This window comes from Cinclus cinclus, chromosome 1, assembly GCF_963662255.1.
Source record: "Cinclus cinclus chromosome 1, bCinCin1.1, whole genome shotgun sequence".
NCBI lineage: Eukaryota > Metazoa > Chordata > Aves > Passeriformes > Cinclidae > Cinclus > Cinclus cinclus.
Window position 1 is genome coordinate 586,465 of NC_085046.1, and position 23,998 is coordinate 610,462.

The 23,998-nt window shown below is 49.0% G+C and overlaps 1 protein-coding gene across 1 annotated transcript in view; it reads right to left on the bottom strand.

Moving 5' to 3' along the window:
* The window catches only part of SMARCC1 (SWI/SNF related, matrix associated, actin dependent regulator of chromatin subfamily c member 1), a 66,776-nt gene that overhangs the window by 23,926 nt on the left and 18,852 nt on the right, over positions 1 to 23,998 (bottom strand). The window contains exons 11-21 of the mRNA XM_062505507.1: positions 23,538 to 23,662; positions 22,775 to 22,834; positions 22,105 to 22,142; positions 20,965 to 21,086; positions 19,593 to 19,664; positions 16,060 to 16,173; positions 15,216 to 15,369; positions 14,840 to 14,953; positions 13,112 to 13,171; positions 6,967 to 7,225; positions 4,378 to 4,539 (exon numbers count right to left, since the gene is read on the bottom strand). Coding sequence (XP_062361491.1) covers positions 4,378 to 4,539; positions 6,967 to 7,225; positions 13,112 to 13,171; positions 14,840 to 14,953; positions 15,216 to 15,369; positions 16,060 to 16,173; positions 19,593 to 19,664; positions 20,965 to 21,086; positions 22,105 to 22,142; positions 22,775 to 22,834; positions 23,538 to 23,662 — 1,280 coding nt within the window. The remainder of the gene's footprint in view (positions 1 to 4,377; positions 4,540 to 6,966; positions 7,226 to 13,111; positions 13,172 to 14,839; positions 14,954 to 15,215; positions 15,370 to 16,059; positions 16,174 to 19,592; positions 19,665 to 20,964; positions 21,087 to 22,104; positions 22,143 to 22,774; positions 22,835 to 23,537; positions 23,663 to 23,998) is intronic.

Genomic DNA, 23,998 nt, shown 5'->3' on the forward strand with positions numbered 1-23,998 from the left:
ATCACTGGGAGATGAGGAATCATCACCTCTGCAAGCCCCCCCCTTCCACCTGTACCAGCTTCAATTCTGTTTCTATGCAATTTTGTATTTTGCACAGAAGGCTGAGCCCTTTCTTCTAACACATGAACTTGGAGCCCAGTGACTTCACAGAGAACTTAAATGGACTTTGGGTCAACAAAGAAACCTGTGAAACATCTCCCTGTAAGAATTGCCTGCCTTACCAAAGAGATGCAGGAGCAGCAGATCCGGAGAGGAACAAACCAAGCTCTGCAAACAACAGCAGAGTCACCTGCCTGAGCTGCAGCTCAGCAAACAGTTTAAGATGCCCTCCAGACAGCCCAGCCTGCTCCGTTTCCACTGGCAGCACACCACCTGCCACAGCCAGGCTGCAATATTCATATTTAACTGACAGGGAACACATGATAGCTGGGGAAATATCCCAGCTCGGGCTATGACAGCGCTGCTGTTATCTAAACCCTTTACATTGAAATCATTTAACCCTTTGATTAAATCATTTACATTTCCCACAATAAATCAGGGCTGCACAGCCACCAGAGCTGCCTCTGCTCCTGCCTCACACAGCCTGGGGGCTCAGCAACAGGGAGACTCCATGGGGGAACTGGGAAAGCTGCTGGGGGGAACTGGGAAAACTGGGAAAGCTGCAGGGGAAAACTGGGAAAACTGCTGGGGGAAAACTGGGAAAGCTGCTGGGGGAAAACTGGGAAAGCCTCAGCAGCTTCAGTGTGAATTGACTGGAGAGGACTGGACCCAGGAGCTCACCAGGAGGGGACCGATGGGCAGATCCAGCCCCCAGGCTCCGGGGCACACCCAAAGCTAAGGAGCACTCCGGAATTCCATTGGTTTAGGAATGTTTCCATCACCTCAGAGCTCTCACCCTGGACAGCAGGAGAGAAATCTCCCTGGCAAACGCGACTGAAATAACCGTGTGTGCGTGCCCTCCTCGTGTGTGGTTTTCTGGAGTGTGTGCTTTGGGAATGGGTCAAACCCATCCACAAAATGGTCAATTTAACCCTGCAGTGGTGGCCTTTACAGGTGTAGGGATGCAGGAAATCAAAGCAGCCCCCAGGATTGGTGCCAGTGGAAATACTTGTTGGAGTAAGACCTGAAATGCTCAGGTAACCACCACAGCCCTTTCAGTGTCATTAACCACCTCTGCAATGCCATTCACAAAGCCTTCCTAGAAACTGTTAAACACCACAGGTGTGCTGGATATTCCCCTTCTCTGGAGCTCAGTCCCAGCCAGAGGAGCTGGATTTTTGTTTGCTCCCTCAGGCCATTTTCACTGACACAGCTGCACAGAAGCTCCAGGGATTGCTCCACAGCCTGCACCGGGGCAGGACTCAGAAAAGTCTTCATATTTATGGTGGGGAACTGTTTTAAAATCTTAGAGCAGATTGTCCAGAGCAGCTGTGGCTGCCCCTGGATCCCTGGAAGTGTCCAAGGGCAGGCTGGACAGGGTTTGGAGCAGCCTGGGACAGGGGAAGGTGTCCCTGCCATGGCAGCGGTGGCACTGGATGGGCTTTAGGGTCCTTCCAACCCAAACCTTTCTGTAATTCTATGAAAGCAGGAGACAGAGCCCACCACACTCACCACAGCACCTGAACCACTGCAGTCTCCTCCTAACTCCACTGAAGCCTCACTTTATCAACTTAAAAGGAATTATCACTAGCTTTCAGAAAACGTAACAATGAAGACTTAAGAGATTCTTGGGTATTAACTTAAGCTCCTCCAATCTGTTCCAGTCATTTTCCCTTTTCACATTCCATATTGACTATAATTCACTGATACTAAGTAGTTTTTAAATTATTACAGAGCTTTGATATAATTTTATTTTTGAAAGGTAACAACTAATGAACTTTAACTCTAGTATGGAACCTTAAGAAGATACTTCGAGTTCTCCATAGTTGCATTTAAATACAAAACCAGCATTCTGTGATTCCACTGCAGAATGGATGGAGGGACAGGACACAGGGAATGTCTTTGAAGAGAAAGAGGGCAGGGTTAGAGTGGGTATTGGGAAGGAATTGTTCCCCCTGCAATAGGTTTCCCAGAGAAGCCCCCGGATCCCCGGCAGTGCCCAAGGCCAGGTTGGATGGGGCTCACCTGGGACACTGGGAGCTGTCCCTGCCCATTTCAGGGGTGGCACTGAAAGATCCCTGAGGTCCCTTCCAGCCCAACATCCTTTGATTTTATGACACTGTAAGAGCCAGTGAACTTTCACTCAGGCACGCTTCCATCCCTGCACAGCTGCTGAAGCACAGCCACAGCCCATGGGACAATCTCTGCCACGGACACCCGGGGTCCCTGTGCCCAGCTCTGGGGGGTGGGAGGCACCGCAGATTGCTGAGTGACCCAGTTCACTCGGGCTGAGCAGCTCCCCCAGGGAGAACCATCTGCTCCTGTCCTAATTTATTCCATTAGTCACAGCCCCGTACAAATCACATTAACGACGCTCCCCACGCCCCAGAACTGACTGTGGGGTGGGATCTGTCCTGGGACCCCCAGCCACTGCTGACAGGCACCTCTCAGTCCCCAGATCCTCCCGGAAAAAGGGCCAGAAACCTGCAGCCTGGCAATGGGGAGAACTCAAAGCAGCAAATCTGTCACGGGGGACACTTTCAGGACAAGAGGAAATGGCTCAGGATGTGCCAGGAGAGGATCAGGGTGGACATCGGGAAGAATTGTTTCATGGGGAGGGTTATTAAATATTGGCAGGGCTGCCCAGGGAGGTTTGCAGTGCCCATCCCTGGAGGTGTCCCAGGAATTCCTGGATGTGGCACTCAGGGCTCTGGGCTGGGGACAAGGTGGGGATCAGGCACAGCTTGGGCTCCATGGGCTGGGAGAGCTTTTCCAACTGAAATGATCCCACGAATTCCTTAACAACCCACAGTGACTCCTGTACCAGGAGAATATGGGAAAGGGGAACAAAGACTGGAAGAAAAATTTAACTTAAGCCGACCTTACTTTAAAACAACTCTGAAATTAAACTCAGCCCCTGATGGAGTAACACAGAGATCTGGTTTAGAGCTGACTTGTAAATAAACCCCAGGGCCTTGTCCTTCCAGCATAGCTTCAATGGCTGCTGTGAGCTCTGAGGAACAGGGAGCAGCAGATATTCCAGATGTTTCTCTTCCCTTCCCAGCACACAGTGCACCCCATCCCAAAATACCGAGCTGCCTCATGGCAAGTCAGTCCCACTGAGTGCAGAACTGAGATATGTGACAGAAGGGCTGAGTGGTTTGTTTGCTTCTTTTCTAATTAAGAGCTATCTTGGTGATTTAAATGGCATTTTGCAATCTAGCTCACCGGGTAGTTTTGCAATGGACATTAAGTGCTATAAATAGCAGCCCTCCATGGGTAGCAGTTGACAGCTGAAGAGCACCAAACCCAGTCCCCTGTGATGCCATCCCACAATCTGGCACCTTGCTCGTGTCCCTGGGTGGGGTGACAGCAGGTCAGCTGTGCAGTGCAGGAGCACATCCCAAATCCAGCCTCCCAGTCAAGCTCCATCACATCCTGCTCAGCTTCACCCAAAGCCAGACGTGCCTTTTCATGTCCAGTCACTAAAGTCACTGAAATCATTTGTGATAAGCTCAACTAAGCAGGAGCCAACAGGGCTGAGAAGAAAATAACAGTGACAAGATGGTAAATCTGCAAGCAAATGAGGAGAGCAAAGCCTGAGAAGGCCATGGGGATGGAGTGAACTGTGTCTGCTCCTCCTGCTGGGGAGGGCATGAGGGGCCAACAGAGAGGGACACACAGAGCTTCACTTCCCAGGGAGCTGCTTTGACACTCCAGAGCAGAGAGGAACCAATTTGCACCAGCCAGAGTTTCAGAGAAGAGACTTAACAGCAGAATATTTGCTGACCATGACAGGAACTAAAGCAGAGCTTGTTAACACTCACAGGTAATGCCCAGCAGAATTCCAGCCCAACCAGAGCTAGGACATGATTACCATGTGCCAGTCCAGCACTTCATCAGAATTTTCTGTCCTGATGCTCCACAGTGAGCACACACTCAGAGTACCAGATTCACCTCAAAAGCCACTGCCCAACCTCCCCCCAGTTTGTTTTAGCACCACAAAGGCAGTGCCCTCCAACACCACAACTAATGGAATATCCTGCTCTGGTATTGTTGGTCAGTCCACTCGGTGCATCCCAAGCAACAGCATTTCCACACAGTGAGAGCAGGAAAACAAACCCCTAAAACTCCAGGTATTCCTAAATCTCTTAGTTCAGTGTCCAAGTCAATCCTGCAGTGACCCTTCTCCCTACCCACAACTTCCACCTCCTGCTGGAGGAGCACTGAGGGTCTCTCAGGACTCAGAAGGAGATTCCCCATGGGATGCAGGCTCACCCATCTTCTCGGGCTCGTCGGGGCCGGTGCCGGCGATGCAGCTGCTCTCCAGGCCGTAGGTTGGATCCACCTTCCCCGAGGCTCGAGCTGCTTCCTGCACTTTCTTCACGTGGGCTTCCACCAGCTCCAGGGGCACCTCCTCTCTGACCCGGGAAAACTCCTCTGTGGGACACCACACACACAAAATGAGCCATTCTGGGGCTGCTGCAGCAAATTAAATCTCATTTTCTCTGATCGGTGAGCAGGGGAACTCTCAAATATCTGAGTTCCTTCCTGGCACACGATGTGGCTGATTTTGTCTTTTAGATATGGTAGAAAAGAGTCTCTTTCCAATTACATAAAATGGTGTTTCATGTGGAAAAACAAGGAAGAAGTTGAAAGGAACTATTTTATCAAGTGGACACACCTGAAGTGTACTCAAGACTTGAACCTTCTAGTACAAGATGTCCCTGCCCACTGCAGGAGGTGGAACAGGACCTTTAAGACCCGGGAATTCCAGGATCTCTGGCAAGGAATTTCACACAGGTAGAACAGGAAAACTGCAAGATTCCCAATGAGTGTCCCCAGAGCTGCACTGGTGCCAGGGCCAGAGGAACACCAGGTGCGAACACAGCAGGAGCAGTGAGGGCAGAAGGCAACACCAGCCATTGTTAGCATTCAATGGCCTTTGGGAGCCACTCCAACTCCACACAGAGTGGCAGGGCTGGGAGGGTCTGGAGATCAGCCAGGCAGGGTCACCTGCAGCAGGTGACACTGGGATGTGTCCAGGTGGGGTTGGGATGTCCCCAGACAGGGACACCCCTGGGCAGCAGTTCCAGGGCTCTGCCCCTCCATGGAAAGAGGCTTTTCCTTCCTCCTGCTGAGCTGGAACTTGGTGTGCTTGGCTTTGTGGCCACTGCTCCTGGTCCTGTCACTGAGCAGAGCCTGGCACCCTTCTCCTGGCACCCAACTGCAGAGATTTGTGTGCATCCATGGGACCCCTCTGAGCCTTCCCTTCTCCAGACTGACCTCCAGCTCCTGCAGTCTCTGCTCATCAGAGATGCTGCAGAGCCCTGAACGTCTCTGTGGCCTCTGCTGGAGCCTCTGGAGCAGCTCCTTGTGCTGAGGAGCCCAGAACTGGACACGATGTTCCAGCTGGGACTCACAGAGCAGCCTGGCTGCAAATGGGACTTCAGGAAAGCAGAACACAAACTTGGGAATAGCAGAGCTGAGCCTACATCACCTGTACCCCAACTCCTGGGGTTTACTGGTCTGAGGAGCCTGAGCCCCACTGGCTGGGGGTAGGGACACACAGGGGTCAGGGACACGGGAAAGGCACGATGGGTGACCATGGAGGTGAAGGTCATGATGGGTGAAGGACACACAGGGAACAGACACAATGGATGAGGGACACAAGGGCAGGCAAACACAGGGTGAAGGACACGGGGGTCAGGGACACAAGGGGTGAAGGACACACAGGAGGTCGGGGATGCACAGAGGTGAAGGACATGATGGGTGAGGGACACAGGGGGTGACGCACACACACACACACAGGGGTGATGCACACACACACACAAGAGGTGATACACACACACACGAGGGTGATGCACAGAGGGTAACACACACGAGGGTGATGCACACAGGGGCGATGCACAGAGGGTAACACACACGAGGGTGATGCACAGTGGGTGACACACACAGGCGATGCACTGAGGGTGATGCACAGTGGGTGACACAAACACACACACACACACAGGGGCGATGCACTGAGGGTGATGCACAGTGGGTGACACACACACACACACACGAGGGCGATGCACTGAGGGTGATGCACAGTGGGTGACACACACACACACACACACACACACACACACACACACACACACGAGGGCGATGCATTGAGGGTGACACACACACACACACAGGGGTGATGCACTGAGGGTGATGCACAGTGGGTCACACACACACACACAAACACACACACACACGAGGGCGATGCACTGAGGGTGACGCACACACACACACACACAGGCGATGCACTGAGGGTGATGCACAGTGGGTGACACACACACACACAAACACACACACACACGGGGCGATGCACTGAGGGTGACGCACACACACACACACACAGGCGATGCACTGAGGGTGATGCACAGTGGGTGACACACACACACACACGAGGGCGATGCACTGAGGGTGATGCACAGTGGGTCTCACACACACACACACACACACACGAGGGCGATGCACTGAGGGTGACACACACACACACACACGAGGGCGATGCACTGAGGGTGATGCACAGTGGGTCTCACACACACACACACACACACACGAGGGCGATGCACTGAGGGTGATGCACAGTGGGTCTCACACACACACACACACACACACACACACACACAGGCGATGCACTGAGGGTGACACACACACACACGAGGGCGATGCACTGAGGGTGACACACACACACACAGGGGTGATGCACTGAGGGTGATGCACAGTGGGTGACACAAACACACACAAACACACACACACACACACACACACACACGAGGGCGATGCACTGAGGGTGACACACACGAGGCCAGGCCCGGCCCCACGCCGTACCCAGGGCAGCCTTGGCAGCGGCCGAGGCCACGCGCGGATCCACCACGGAGGCCAGGAAGGCCACGGTGCTCATGACGGGGTTGCCCGACTGGCTGAAGGGCACGGGCTGGTAGGCCAGGGGTCCCAGCGAGGCGTCCGAGTTCTCCAGGTAGGGATCCTCGATGGGCAGGCGCAGGAAGTGCAGGATGCACTCGTCCTGCGTGCGGCTGCCCACGTGCTCCGACACCTTGTTCCAGTCGTCCTTGTACATCTCCAGGGCCTGGAACACACGAGCGGCAGCTGCACGCGGGGACGAGCCTGACGTACAGCGACACGCTCGCAATACACAGACTGAAAGCACACGTGTGCACACAGGAAAGGGGTAAAGGTACGTAGAGAAAAAGAGAAAAAGAGAGATAAAAAGAAAAAATATACACAGAGAAAAAAACATGCATGTAAAAAGAAAAAAAATATAAATATAAAGATATATAAAAAAATATACATAAAGAAAAAATTTGTATGTAAAAGGAAAAATATATAAATAAAAATATATATAAAAAGAAAAAATATAAAGAAAAAATATATAAAAAGAAAAAATATACATAAAGAAAAAATTTGCATGTAAAAAGAAAAAAAAAATAAATAAAAGAAAAAAGATATATAAAAAGAAAAATATACATAAAGAAAAAATTTGTATGTAAAAAGAAAAATATATAAATATAAAGATATATAAAAATATACATAAAGCAAAAATTGTATGTAAAAGGAAAAATATATAAATAAAAAGATATCTAAAAAGAAAAAATATACATAAAGAAAAAATATATATAAAAAGAAAAAATATACATAAAGAAAAAATTTGCATGTAAAAAGAAAAATATATAAATATAAAGATATATAAAAAATATACATAAAGAAAAAATTTGTATGTAAAAAGAAAAATATATAAATATAAAGATATACAAAAAATATACATAAAGAAAAAATTTGTATGTAAAAGGAAAAATATAAATAAAAATATATATAAAAAGAAAAAATATACATAAATAAAATTATATATAAAAAGAAAAAATATACATACAGAAAAATATATATGTAAAAAGAAAAATATAGAAATAAAAAGAAAAAAGATATATAAAAAGAAAAAATACATAAAGAAAAAATATACATAAAGAAAAAATATGCATGTAAAAAGGAAAAATACATCTCAAGAAAAATATAGATAAAAAGAGAAAATATACATAAAGAAAAAATTTGTATGTTTAAAGAAAAATATATAAATAAAAAGAAAAAATACATAAAGAAAAAATATACATAAAGAAAAAATATGCATGTAAAAAGAAAAAAATAAAGAAAAATATAGATAAAAAGAGAAAATATAAAGAAAATATATGTAAAAAGAAAAACAGAAACAAAACGAAAAATATATAAAGAGAAAAAATACATATAAAGAAAAATACATATAAAGAAAAAGAAAAACTATACAAAAAGAAAAAATATATAAAAAGAAAAAATATAAAAGGAAAATATATAAAAATAATATATATATATATAAAAATTATATATATATAAAAAGAAAAATTACACATAAAAAGAAAAATATTATGTATATGTGTGCATGTGTGACTGCTTGGGGAAAGCAGCACTGCTGGTGCAATTCTTAGTGGGATTTTGGGGATTTTTGGGCTCTTTTAAGTCAGATTTCCCCCCTGGATTTTTTCCCAGCCTTTTCCTGGGTTTTTCCCCCAAGAAATCCCTGGAACTTCCCTGGGTTTGGAGCCATTTTTGGGTGTTTCAGTGCAGATATTAGGGCTCCCAAGGCCATTTTCAGTGGGATCTTTGGGGTTTTTTTTGGCCATTTAGAGTTGGGATTTTCCCCAGGTTTTTTCCCCTGTGTTTGCCAATTTTTTCCCCTCCCAGGAATCCCTGGACTCTCCCTGGGTTTGGGGATAATTTTTGGTTTCTTTAGTGCAGATTTTAGGACTTGTTTGGCCATTTTTAGTGTGATTTTAGGGTGGATTTTGGGCCATTTTAAATCCAATTTTCTGAATTTTTTCCCTGTGTTTCCCAACTTTTTCCTGTTTTTTCCTCTCAGAAATCCCTGGAAGTTCCCTGGGTTCAAAACCATTGCGAGGTGTTTTAATGCAGATTTTGGGTGTCCAGTGAGCAATTTTAGGAGTTTTTAGAAGGGATTTGTAGGAAATTTTTGTCATTTAAGGGTTTGCCATCCTTGTTAGGGTGGTGGAGCAATAAACAGGGACTGGACAGCTACTAAAAATGTTGTGGTTTTTTTGGTTTTTTGTTTTTCTGTTACCAAAATAAGAAAAATGGGAATTTCCCTGGTGGATCAGTGACACTGGAACCAGGGGCATCATCACAGGAGTGGATGCTGTTATTGTATCACAACTGGCAGAAGAGTTGGGATTTAATAATATTTGCACAGTAGGTGTTCCCCCATTTTGCTGCCACAGAGAACGAAATCTGCCTTTCCTGCCAAGTCTCACAGTTCTTTAATTCCCATCACTCCCCCCTCTGAACACAGGAAGTTCTTTGGGGCAGGAACAGGATCGAGTTCTCAGATATGCACTGGCTGTGATGGTGAAATCCAGATGTTATGGAAATGGAAAAAACACACTATACCAATACACCAGGGGAAAAGAGGGAAATGTATCCCAAATCCTGAAGGCAGGAGAGACCAGTTGTACACCACTGTGATTTCTGTTAACACTGGGGATAACAAATCATTATATCAAGGATATCATTCTGAATTTCAGTCATTTTTAAACTTCCTCAAGAAAAGTCTTAAAATAATTTAGCAGCAATTAGCTACAAGGCCTTGCACTAGTTCCTGAAAAACCAACACATTAATCCTGTAAAACCCTCCATGTCACAGCCTAATAAATTATTACTCCTTAAGAGGCCATTTTTTTCCCTGAAAATTGTTTCAGTGACGTATCTGGACAGTATAAAATAAATACTGACATATCCTGAACCATTAACTTTTACATTTCTGAGAGCGTTCACGGCACAGTCACCCAGAAAAGGCAAAACACCATTTGAGCTTCTGGCAGAAGATGTTCAACGTGAATAAGGGGGTTCTCCCAAGTGAATCTCTCCCAGAAGGCTGAGAATTCCCAGAAATCTCAGCCTTCCAGCCTGACTTAACTGTCAGAACTGGGCAGGGTCTGCCAGGGTGGGAGAGCAGAGCACGCAGGGACACGACCCCCTGTGCCGGGGGTCTCAGCACTTCCCGGGGAGCAGTGGGAGATCCAAACTGAGCCAGCAGCTGGTGCTCAGAGCTCCTCCATCTGGGATATGTGACAGCTCCGAAGGAACACCAGCACCAGGCTGGATGGGGCTTGGAGCAGCCTGGGAGAGTGGCAAGGGTCCCTGTTCCTGGTGGGGAGGGACGAGCTCTGAGGTCGCCTCCGAGCACACCGCTGTCTTCAGAGCAGCTCTGGAGGGAAAGTGTTTCAGTGTTTGTTCGGTTAAAACAAGCTCTGAGAATTCCTCAGGGACAAAACGCCGACCTGGCCGGGGCCCTGGGGCACGCTGCGGCTGCACGGGCTCGGCTGAGCTCGTGCAAGCGCAAAGGTGTGGGAGCAAACTGCTGCAGGAACAGATCGCTGCACCCAAAGGCACCAGAGATCCAGCACGGGGCAGCTGCACACAAAGGCCTGAGCTGCCCCAGCGGGCAGCACTGCCCAGCCCCTGAGCCCAGAGGCATTGCTCCACCTGAAACCTGCTGAAACGGGCCTCTGGCACCCAGCTCTCACTGCTGCACTCGGCTGGGAGCGGGGAGAGCCCCAGCTTTTCTCCAGAAAGGCTCTGGGCGCCTGCTCCTGTGCTGGGAGCAGCTGGGAAGGGCCCCGTGGGGCTCAGCAGGCTGGGGAGAACAGGCAGGAACAGCACCGGGAGCAGGAGAGGCACCGGGAGGGGATGTGGGAGCTCAGGGCAGGAGCCCCGGGCTGGGCAATGACCCCGGCACAGGCTGCACTGCCCAGCCCGATCCCCACCACAGAAATCAACATCCCCGAGCCCTGCTGAGCCCTTCTCCTGCCCCTGGCACCTTCCAAGGGCTGGAGCAGAGGAGACCGCTCAGCCCAGCAGGTCACACTCAAGGGATACTGATACACAGATATTTATTCTCTGCTCTGCCCTCCTTTCCCTTATTTCATCTCAGGGCTCTCAGTGCCTGTCTCCCCTTTGAACCCCACTGGCACACGAGGCCAGCTCTGCTTCTCAGCCCCCACATTTCTGTTTTCTGCTGCTTCTCCTTCCCTGTCTGCTTTTTTTTCCTGCCAGACAAACCCTCGCTGGCAATAAATGTCCTTCCTAAAAATAGCTGAAAATGCATTTAACTCTGCCTGAGCCATGGAGACACCGAGGGGGCTGTGCAGGGAGGGTGGTTTGGGGAGGAAAACTCTATTTCCTCCCCCAAATCGTTCAGTCAACAGGCAGAAGGCCAATAATTATTTCAGATACGAGTTATTATTTGGAACTTCACTGCCTATCTATTTGCCCAAAGCTACCCTGAGGATTTAATTGGACTGAGCTGGCTTGTTACAGCTGAATTACTTATGCTTGAACTGATATACTCTTTACTGATTTATTCATAGAGCAAGTCCACGAAAAAGGAGGAATAAAAACATTAATTTAAACTCATTAAACAGAATTGCAATCTCAAGATTTAGGGGGGTTTTGGTTTGTTTTAAACACAGAATATGTCACTGGATTATTCTAGTGGGCTACAATGTGGATTGTATGACCATAAGCTAAAAACATACAAACCAATGAATTTTAAATAATAGTACTATTACTATCAAATACTTAAACAATATATTTAAATAAATAAAAAAGGAAAGAAGTCAGTATATCAAGGCATTAGCCTCGTTTCTCCTAACAAGAATGCCATGGGAAAAAAAGCTGTTTACACTCTCTAAGCAACATTTTTCCAAGTACCAATAGAAAAGTATTGGCTAAACAGTGAATATCAGCCTAAAATAAATAGGGAAACAAAGGGAGATTTTGGCTGTTTGATGACCACAGTCCATATGTGTGAAGACTGAATCACAGCTGCTGTTTTGGCACTGCCACAGGTCCATCCTCCAGGCTCTTCCCCAGGAAATTAACTTTGCAATGGGTTTATTGACAAGTGGGAAGACAAAAAAGCTGAAACAACCAGGCAACTGCAGCTTGCCCTGAGCTCTGCAGGTAAAACCCAACAAAAACAGAGCCCCAAAGTCGAATTCTCAGAACTGTGAGTTACTTTAAAAGAAAGAAATCAGCCTCTACATCAGGAAAATATTCCTGTGAAAGCAAAGCTGGGGAGAAGATCTTTTCTTTGAAGGAAGTGGCAGCACTTTAAATTATTTCAGGCCACTGAGATTCTTCCAGAGAGAAACTGCCCTGATGTGAGAGCCCAGAGCGCTCTGCAGCTCCTCAGGAGGGTTCCAGCCCCACTGCAATTCCAGGAGATCCAACCATCCATCCCCATGTGCTCCAGAGCTTCACCCGAAGCCACCTGGGGACACCAGCCTGCAGCAGCTCCTGGAGCTCATTGGAAGGTACCTCATGGAATCATCTCGGGGATTTTTTTTTTTTTTTGGTAGACTCCCAGAAAGAACTCAAAGAGCATCCCAAGTGCAGCTACATGGAAAACAAGGAGATGGGATGGGATGGAGGAGCTACCAAAGAACTTCCTTTCTCTGTGGCCTCAACTGCTTCTCAACCACTTCAACTTCTAGAATCAGCTGTTCCCCTAAGCTAGGGCATGCCTTGGAAATCAAAATTCCCAAGTATTTATCTGAGTGCCAGGTGAACCTTTACCTGAATTATATATCACTATTTGAATTGCTGACATTGTTTCATGCTGTCAGTGAGTCCTGCTGAATGAAAACACCTCCCTGCACTGCAAAACCTGCTCTTGACTTACACAAAGTTGTTAAATGCTTCATTTCTGGCTTGCAGGTCCAAGTGAGAACTACACCTTGGGCACAGGCAGCCCCTTTCTCACCGAGATGCTCCAGCCATCTCTTTACATCTCTTTTGTACATGATGGCAGCTCTCATCTAACTCCAAAAAATGCACATTTGGATTTTTAAAGGCTGCACTGCCCCTCCACAGGTTTTGTTTCCCAGCCTTTGGCTTGGCCTCATGAACTCACCTCCAACAGCAGCAGTGTCTCCTGCTCTGTCCATTCTCTGCCAGCACTTGCACCCTTACTCTACAAAAGAGAGGAGGGAAGAAAAAAAAAAAAAAAGGCATAACACAAGACTTCTTGCACAAAACCTTGTAGAAGAAAACACAGAGGAGGAAAGAGGAAGAATGTGTGATTTGATCCACTCAAACCTCCTCCCTGCAGCTGAGCAGCCCCTGGTCATCCCCTGCAGGGAACCATGTGATTTATTCACTCCTCAGTGAAGGCACAGATGCACATCCCAACCTCCCAGCACACCTTCCCCAGGTAAAGCAAAGGGATCTGGCACCCTCTGCTCCCAGTGATCTGTGCCTGCACACACAGCAGAGAGGATTTTCCTGAATAAAAAACCCCCTCTGAGTGCTGAAGGCAGAGTGGGCTGGGCACAGTGTGGGCTGGTCCAAAACAAGTTAATTTCTCTCCAAGTTCATCAGTAAGTCAGTAAAGAAATAACAACTCTGTACAGGGGGATGAGCTATGTGAGAAGGCAAAGTAATTCCAGCAGGATCATCCAGCTATCACTTGCTCCCAAATCTACACCTCATGGTAAACTGCTCAGATTGGACACAAATTCCAAATTCATGGTGAAACTTCCCCTCCTGTGACACCCTGACCCAGCCTAAAAGCAGCTCAGGACCTGCTCCTAAGGAACATCAGCACCCTTGGATGGCTCCGTGCTAGACTGAAAGGAAGAGGCTATTTAGGATAATAAATGTTATCTCCAGATGCATTTCAAACAGCTCATTAACCCGCAGAGAACATTAATCAATGAGTCACCCAACTGCTGCTCTCCACAGCCAAAACCCCCAGCACACAGAAACCAGCCAGGGAAATCTGCCAACAAACCTGCTCCAGTTCCCAGCTCCTGTAAACAGAGCCAGAGCCCAGAACCAGCAACAGATTGATCAGTTTGGAGTATTTATACCCCCCTTAACAAGTGAGAAAGTCAATCCATGAAATGGGAGATGGAACCAGCCTTACAAGAATATCTCTGGTTTGGGGTTGTGGAGTTTTTAAAGGATGTTCTAAAGTGGCAAATAGTGTTTAAGTAGTTAATTTCCAGTTTAAACAGTGACCTCTGAGGACAATGAACCAGTGACATGGAATTAGCCTGATGCCACCCACGAGAGGCACTGTTCAGCTCTGGAGAGTCCCAATTCCCACTGGGAGCTGTGCTGAGGCACCTTGGCATTCCCAGCACTCCCAGGGAGCAGGGAAAGGCAGGAGGTTGTGTAATGAACACATCACTGCAAGGATGCCTCCCAAGTTTAATTATCCTGTGTAACACTCTGCAGTGACAGTGCCCAAATGTCCCCTGCAATGGCCCCAGGACACCCAGACCAGTGGGAATTGGGGTCCCTGGGGAGAACAGGAGAGGCACAGATCCTGCTGGAAGCTCTCTGTGTCCTCAATCATTGGATGGTTTGCTGATGCTGAACCATTCCAGCAGGAACACAATGAGTTTGGCATCTGAGGGCTGACAGTGTGCACTGGGCTGGGAAGTTGTCCAGGTCTTTATTCCCATAAAATCAGAACTCCAGCACAACCTCCCACTGCAGTGCCCTGCACAGGATGGAAGACATCTCAACCAGGAGTGGGGGAGCAATACAAGCCACCTCAGTGACACAAAGTGGGGGGCACCTGAGGAATAACAAAGCCCACTGGGAGCTGTAGGGAGACCCCCAGGACACTCGCCTTGGCCAAAGTCTTTTTGGAGTAGATGTCTGTGCGAAGGCCAAAGTTCTGCAGGTCAGTTGGCTTCTCCTTGTTTTTCTCAGGAAAGCTCAGCATCTGCTGGGCAGCTGGAACCTGGGAACAAGGGCAGGAATTGAGAGTTATCCAAGGTTTTCAGACCAAGACTCACCAGAACATGGACTGGACAGAGAAGGTGTCAGAGACGGACATGGACTGAGCAACATGTGAGTGGTTCTGCACAGAACTGCCCCAAGTGCTGGGCCCAGCTGGGCACACAGGGACAGCACCCCAGTTGGGGCACACTGAAGGGGGGGGGGGACAGCACCCCAGCTGGGGCACACTGGGGCTCTGTGCTGCCCAGGTGTGCTGGGCTCACCTGGGGGGTGCGGATGTGCAGGGGCATCAGCCCCGAGGGGGTGTCAGCCAGCACGTTGAAGTGGGGGGTCGGGGGAGGGCCCATGGCCATGGGGCGGCTCTCGGGATCCACCTGGTAGTTGATGAGCCCCCACTGCTCCAGGAAGGCATGGACCCTGTGAAAAACAGGACAGATCCAACCTTTGCCACCAAAGGCTCTCTTGTGCTTCATGTGGGAGGTGACAAAGGACAAAGTTGATGTTTCCAGATCAAATTCAGATCCAGGAGCTCAGCTAGCCCTTTATTAATCCCAAGCAGCAAAACGAATCCCAGAGCAGGAGCTCTGTGCACACCTGAGGGCATGGCTGTGTGATGTATAAACCAAACCCTGACTGTGTCCAGCTCTGGGCCCCAAAGAAAGACCCTGAGAGGCTGGAGGTGTAACAGGGCAGGGAATGGAGCTGGGGAGGGGCTGAGGGAGCTGGGAAAGGGGCTCAGCCTGGAGAAAAGGAGGCTCGGGGGGAACTTCTGGCTCTGCACAACTCCCTGACAGGAGGGGACAGCCAGAGGGGATTTGGGACGTGCTCCCGGGGAACAGGGACAGGAGGAGAGGGAACGGCCCCAGGTTGGGCCAGGGCAGGTCAGGGTAGACACCAGGAGGAATTTCCTGATGGAAAGGGTGGTGAGGCCTTAGCAGGGGCTGCCCACGGAGGTGACCTAGAGGTGTCCAAGGAAGGCCTGGATGTGACACTCAGTGCTCTGGTGGAGGTAGGGCACAGGCTGGACTGAATCTCTGGAGGGCTTTAGCTGATGGCTGGCAATGATCAGAAGCCCCAGCCCCAAGGCCCCAGAGCTGGTTCTGGCACCTCATGACAGCACAGACGTCCCCAGTGAGGTTCCTCCTGCAGGCAGTGCTGGTCAGGTACTCCTGTGGGTTCAGCCGGTACGTGTCGATCATGAAGTTCCTGTAGGCCAGGTATCTGCAACACAGCAGCACCAGTTTGTGTCCCCTCACCTCCAACACAGCCCAGAGCAGGCACTGGAACATTCACCCCTCCAAACACCCATTACTAGTGAGGAAACACCAACGGATCTCTTCTGGTGGTGACATTTCAGAGCCAGCACCAACACCAATAGCTAAGTGGAATTCACATTCTTCCAGACTCTTTCACTCTGCACTTCCCCCCATGTCTGGATTAGCTGCACAAGGAAACATGTTTCAATTGTAAATCACACAATTATCTGTTGTAACTTGGTCACTGGGCAAATATTGCCACAATAGAATAGAAGCTGCAGGATGAAAATAACGGGGTCTGGTTTTCACACAGGAACAGGATAAATAATCCTGTGTGAAGGAAAAAAACTGCACAGAAAAGCAGAAGTGGATGGAACACTGCTGTGGCTGCATGTGGAGTTTTTAATGGATGAAGGGATGAGGTAGGAAAGGCAGGAGAACAGCAACATGAAGAAAAAAAATCTTTGAAAAGCAGAGGACAAGAGCCCAGAGCCAGCACAGCTGGGAACAGCTGGAGCAGAAACAATCCTTGACAGATTCCCCCATTTCACTAAGTTTCTGGAATATACTGATGCTTCCTAATGCAAATTATCCTGAAGAAAGTAAACTGCCATAAAATTATTGATAGCTCTGCTCTTCAGAGGGAGCAAACCCAATCTGCCAAAGACAGGTTGGCACCATCTAGGCTGGATGGAGCTTGGAGCAACCTGGACTGCAGAAGGTGCCCCTGGCCATGGCAGGTAGGTGGAATGAGATGGGCTTTAAGGTCCTCTTGTACCCAAACTATTGCAGGATTCTAGCAAGGGAGCGTCCAGTGCAAAGCTGTGTGTAAAACAGTGGTTTAAAAGCAGATTTCTGCCTTTGGAAAATTCCAGGGGGGCAATGTTTCACATGCAGCGTGTGAAGCAGCTGGGAACCAAAAATATAAATCATCCAGGCAAGGCCTGAGCAGGCAGATGCTGCAAGCACATGTCCCTGCCAAAATCCCACATCTTCCTCCTGACCAAATCATATGTGCAGCTGGCTGGAAGAAAATTGCTAGAGTAGGTGTTTGGCTCCACGTGGGATGTTTGGGAGGCAAGAAACAAAAGGGAGCTTCTTCCACAGAAGAACATTTCTGAATGCTCCAGGGGAGGAGGGGAACAACCTGCCCAGGAACAGGTCTTGGCTGCAAAAATTAGCATTTATTAGCAAAGGTCACATCACGAGGTAGAGAGAGAATCCCAAGACAGAAACATCCCCAGGTTTACTCTGAAGGGGAGATGGTTTTGAGCCATGACACAACCCATCAGCTAAACCCTGTCAGCAGTGAGAAGTCAAGCAGGATTTAGCTCAATGCCTTTTCAGCCAGGGCCCACCCCAGGCACTGCTGTCACAAGGATGAACCTGTGTGAGCTCCTCAAACACTGTGCTTTGGCCTGAACATTCAGCTGCAGGCGACTCATCTCCCTTCAGAGGGATGTTCCTCTTTTATTTCAAAAGAAAACACAAAGCCAGGACCACGTGCTGCTACTACAATCCCGAAATGGCACCAAAAATAGATCTCCAGGATGACACGGGGTCTGGGAGGAGTCCCCAACAGCCAGGGGCAGCCCAGGGAGGGGCATCAGGGCCACTGATGTGATGCCAGCTGGAGAAGGGCACCTGAACCTGCAGTGACAATCACAGGGGTTAGAGACCCAGGAGAGAAACATTCCTTCACATTCCAGCTGTCTGCCACTCTGAGAAACCCCCAGACTACAATGTGCTGGGCAGTAGAACTGCTGGAACAGAGTCAGAGCTGGATGGACTTTGGAACAAACCCACTTGGGAATGGCAGGGAGTGGAACAAGAGGATCTTGACAGTCCCCAAGCCATGCTGGGGCTCTGGGATCCAGCTCTGGTTACTCTGCACTCACACATGCAGAGGACACACCACGGGCTGCAAATCCTTGGGGGGTGTCTGAGCCAACCTCCTGCTCAAGCCATGAATTTTCACCAGGTTTCTTAGGGCTTTGTCCAGGCAGGCCTGAAAGACTCCAAGGAGGAGCAATCCCAAGTCCCCATCCCAGTGCCTCATCTTGTCCAGAGTTCCAAACTCCCCTTTTCTCCAGCCAGAACCTGGGTCAGCCTGTCCTGGTTCTGTCCTGTCTGCACCCCAGGGACCTCCTGGGGCAGGGGACAAACACCATGAGGACCCCAGGACAAAAGACAGTCTCTAATTTCTGGTTCTTTGTCAGACCTGTAACATCACAGACCAACAGCCACACCTGAGATGGGAGATCCCAGCACAAGGACAATCTCTGCAGGAATTCTCTGCTCCAGGCTGGGAGAGCTGGGAATGTTCCCCTGGAGAGGAGAAGGCTCCAGGGAGAGCTCAGAGCCCCTGGCAGGGCCTGAAGGGGCTCCAGGAGAGCTGGAGAGGGACTGGGGTCAAGGGATGGAGGCATAGGACACAGGGAATGGCTTCACTGCCAGAGGGCAGGGATGGGTGGGATATTGGGAATTGGGAATTCCTGGCTGGGCTGGAATTCCCAGAGCAGCTGTGGCTGCCCCTGGATCCCTGGAGTGTCCAAGGACAGGTTGGACATTGGGATTTGGATCCACTTGGGATAGTGGGAGGTGTCCCTGCCATGGCAGGGGGTGGCACTGGGTGTTTTTTAAGGTCCCTTCCATCCCAAACCATTCTGGGATTCCATGGAATGCTGTGTATGAGAAATGAAGGGCCCAGATGACATCAGAATAATGAGGCGACATCTCAAACACTTTCTTTAGTACTATTGAAAAAAAAAAAAACACTTTCTAAAATCCCCACAAGCTGCTCTGCAACCAGGCCAAGATCTGACACCAAGACAAAGTGACACCAGCCAGGCCAGTGCCACTGCCCACACTGACCAGCACACATTGGTGTCCAAACCCAGGGTTTTTCAGTGTGAAATTTCAGCTTTTAGGATCATTTTAATACAAACAAGCATATCGTTCAAAAGCTTTTGACCACCTTCCTTTTATCCATGCCCTCTGAATAACCAAACTCAAACCAGAAAATTCACTCCACAGCCTGAGACAGGATCTACAAGGCAGGGAAATACAGAAATACAGTACGGCAAGAGGATAGAGGGAGGAACAAAGAGCATTATTCTGCTTCTACCCTTTCATGACATTTTAACATGACTCTGGAAATCTTATACCACACAGAGTTCAAGAATTTGTTCCAGTTTTACTTGGGGGAATGTAGTTTTCTTTTACCTGGATAACCACTGGCAAACACCACTGTACAAACATTGAACAAGTCCCTCTTTCAGGCCCTATAGGAATTACCAGCCGCACACACACCCAGCTGTGCCCACAACATTTATGGAATGGGAAGCTCCTTTATCCTGCCCATACCCACAAGGTTTCACTCACATTTCTGGAGTCTTGGATTTGTTTTTCCCATTGAAGAATTCAGGAAGCGCACGACGCTCGATCACGTGGATACTGCAACAGAAAAGTTCAGGTGTCAGATCCTGAAAAGCAGCCCTGATTCCAAGCTGCAGTCAATATCCTCCCTCTATAATCAGTGGCTTCTCAAAGTCAAGTTCTGAAGCAAAATAAAAAATATTTCAGTAATAGAGCCAGACACAGAATGGTCACAAATGGTCACACAAACACAGAATGGTCACACAAAGACTAGAGAAGAGAGAAAGGAATGAAGGTGGGAATTACAGGGAAATCAAAGTAAGCAAAATCTGCTGAGGCAGAGCGAAGATCTCTGTGTTTGAAATTCTCCTCCTCATTCCCAATCCCTGAGAACAGCCAGGAAGATTTCAACATGAAACATGGGAACCAGACCCAAAGCAGAGTCACTGCCCTCAGCCCCCCAGACCCAGACCCAGAGCAGTCACTGCCCTCAGCCCCCCAGACCCAGACCCAGAGCAGTCACTGCCCTCAGCCCCCCAGACCCAGAGCAGTCACTGCCCTCAGCCCCCCAGACCCAGAGCAGTCACTGCCCTCAGCCCCCAGACCCAGACCCAGAGCAGTCACTGCCCTCAGCCCCCAGACCCAGACCCAGACCCAGAGCAGTCACTGCCCTCAGCCCCCAGACCCAGACCCAGACCCAGAGCAGTCACTGCCCTCAGCCCCCAGACCCAGACCCAGAGCAGTCACTGCCCTCAGCCCCCCAGACCCAGAGCCAGAGCAGCCACTGCCCTCAGCCCCCAGACCCAGAGCAGTCACTGCCCTCAGCCCCCAGACCCAGACCCAGAGCAGTCACTGCCCTCAGCCCCCCAGACCCAGACCCAGAGCAGTCACTGCCCTCAGCCCCCCAGACCCAGAGCAGTCACTGCCCTCAGCCCCCCAGACCCAGACCCAGAGCAGCCACTGCCCTCAGCCCCCAGACCCAGAGCAGTCACTGCCCTCAGCCCCCCAGACCCAGACCCAGAGCAGTCACTGCCCTCAGCCCCCAGACCCAGACCCAGAGCAGTCACTGCCCTCAGCCCCCAGACCCAGACCCAGAGCAGTCACTGCCCTCAGCCCCCCAGACCCAGACCCAGAGCAGTCACTGCCCTCAGCCCCCAGACCCAGAGCAGTCACTGCCCTCAGCCCCCCAGACCCAGAGCAGTCACTGCCCTCAGCCCCCCAGACCCAGACCCAGAGCAGCCACTGCCCTCAGCCCCCAGACCCAGAGCAGTCACTGCCCTCAGCCCCCAGACCCAGACCCAGAGCAGACCCCCAGGCTGACCGAGCAGAGCACAGAGCAGGAGGACACGGAGGCCCCCCAGCCCCGGTGCCCTCTCACCAGTTGTAGTCGAACCACGAGGCGTAGCTGGGGATGATGATGTGGTTGGTCTGCTCGGTGACGTTGTCCTCCCCCGGGTCAACGGAGCGGCTCTGGTCTCCCTTGTTGGGGTCCTCGTCCTCCTGGGGACAGAGGGGACGCAGCACTGAGGGGACGCGGAGCGGGACAGCCCCAGCTGGAGGGAGAGCTTGTGGCCCTCTCTGCTGCTCCTCCTGTGAGCTGTTCTGCAGCTCCAGGTCCAGCGAACGTCGACTCCTGACCCCAAATGATCACGGGGAGGGCACACAGGAGGCAGCAGAATGGGGTCAGGACATGGAAAGAGCTGTACAAAACACCTCAAGTGCTGTTTGAGAGATGTTAAAAATACCCAAGCCCCACAGCCAGAGCCTAAGGAGTCACTGGGATCAATAATGGATCTTTGGCTGGGACTGAGCTCCCCCAAAGACAACAAGGTCTCGCTCTGAACAGTCAGTGATCTCACAATTGTTAAAAATAGTGCCTGGCATGCCACAAATGCAATTCAATACAGAAACTACCCCTGCAGCTCCACTGAAAAGATCAGGAGGACAAAGCAGGGTTTAGATTTAGTCCTAAAACAAACAAAAAAACCAAACAAACAAAACAAAACAAAAATAGCAAAACCTCTAGAAAACCTCTCATCTGAAAAATGCTTCTTGGAAAATACTTGGCATCTCTCTCCTCATTCTCCTTTTCAATACACTAGATTTAAAAATACCAAGTAACCCAGAGAATCTGGAGAGTTTTATACTAACAAACTCTCAATCCTGCCAGGAACTGATTTAATCTTAGAGATCACTTGAAAATGAGTACAGGTGAAGTTCCTGAAGGTGAGATTAAGATCTTGGTAGGACATAGGGAATGACTTTGAAGAGAAAGAGGGCAGGGTGGGGTGGGATGGGATAACGGGATGCTGGGGAGGAATTCTTCCTGGTGAGGGGCTGGGATGGAATTCCCAGAGCAGCTGTGGAGGTTCCCTGGATCCCTGGCAGTGTCCCAGGCCAGGCTGGACACTGGGGCTCAGAGCAGTCTGGCACAGTGAGAGGTGTCCCCATGGCAGGTCCCTTCCAACCCAAATCTGGGATTCTGTTACCAAATTTAGGGAGAAGCAGGTGCTGTTACCTTTCCTCCAGTCGCCACTGTCTCCTCATCCTGCTCATCTGAAAGGCAAAATCGTTGAGAATTACACCAATAAACTCATTTAAATGCTCATAAGCCTTTCTAGCAACACAACTGCTTAATTGGAAAGAACATGTAATTTCTTTTGGGAGGGAAGGGAGGAGGGAAACAAAGTGGATCCCACATCACTGAAGCAATTACACCTTTACCTATCCCAGACCAGGGAACAGGTTAAGAATACAAAGGAAGGATAATGAGAATTTCTCAACATTTCAGAATCCATAATTAATTACTTCCTTTCACAGTGTCCTAGATGATTCTTGCATAATCAGATATGGGATATGAGTTTTGTATCTCATATCAAGGCTCAGCAAAGCTCAGAGAACCTGTGATTTACCCTGATTCCCAATAAAAAAAAATTGCTAGAAAAGAACTTGTATGTCATACTAAAAAAATTAACAACAGCGTATGAGGGAAGAGCCTTGCAGTGAAGAGTTGGCACACTGGAACTTGAACATGTATGAAATATGAATTAATCCAACAAAGTCTCAGAACTAGAGATTGCTTTTTAAATTGAGAGGTTTAGAAATATTTAAAGTAAAATTTAAAACATTGACTGCAAGGAATATTTTCTCTTGAGAGTGCGGCTTGGGGCAGGGGGCAGGGGCTTTACCCAGGTCTGCCACGGTTCCTCCTTTCACAGGTGTGTTCTCACTGTCCTTCTTTGGGTTCACTGCAAGAACAGGGAGTGGTGAGAGAGCAGCACTCGGGGGTTCTCCAGCCTTGCCCTCATTTCCCTGCACACTTCAGGAGCTCACACAGGGAAATGGGGTTTGTCCCATTGCCCTGCATTCCCAGCTCCACACTACACAAAGCAGGAGCTGCGAGGGCTAACCCTGACCTCCCCACCTGTCCAACACACAATAAAGCTGAAGTGCAAATCCAATCCCAGGAACACCCACATGCAGAGAACTCCCAAAATAATCTGGTGTCAAGGATGCAGAATGAATTGTTTTCCCCAGAATTATTATTGCCCACATCAACATCTCCCTGAAAAAGACTAAAAGCACTTGACATGGAGCACATTTTCCACTCATTTAACATCCTCCTTCTGGGTACTTGGCAGGGAAATATTTTGCTCCAGAAAACTCCATTTCCCCCAACATGAACAGGTGAAGTGAAACATTTAAGTAGATTGTTGCAAATCTATTTTTAACAGTGTCGTTTATAAATGCAGTTTTGTATTTTAAAAGGCCAACAGGAGGTGACTCTGCTGCCCTTTTCAGCTGTTACCTCCCTGACTAGATAAATTTATGGGCAGAGATCACCTGCCCCACGACCACGGAATATTTCAAACAATGGACAAAATCTAAACACAATTTTAATGCAGTTTAATTTTGAACACTCAAAGAGCCCAAAGTGTTCTCATACTTTACCATTTTTGGGAAGTACCACTTCTTCTATGTTGGGTACAGGGGTGGGATCCTCCATGTCCTTGGTGAGGTCCTCCTGTTCATCCTCTTCCTTCTGTCCCCTCCTTTTCCCATAGAGAGCTGCTTGTCTGGAACAGAGCAGACACAGGGGCTCTGCCAGACCTTCCCTGGACATTGCTCAGGTGCCAGGACAGGAGGGTCAAACCCTCCTGAAACCACTCTGGGAACAGAGGCAGAACCAGCCCCACGTCTCCCCACAGACCCCAACTCAGGCTTTACACTTGGAAGGAGGAATTCAGTTTATCAACTCATTCTTGATTAAGTTCCAGTTTTGTCTTATTAGAGCCACAAACAAGACCTGAATTTTTAGCTCTGAAGTGCTCCCTTCCACACCCACACATAAACCCCCAGCATTAAGTTTTTATTTGGGTAAATTATTGGTAGAATAAGGAATTACACAAACT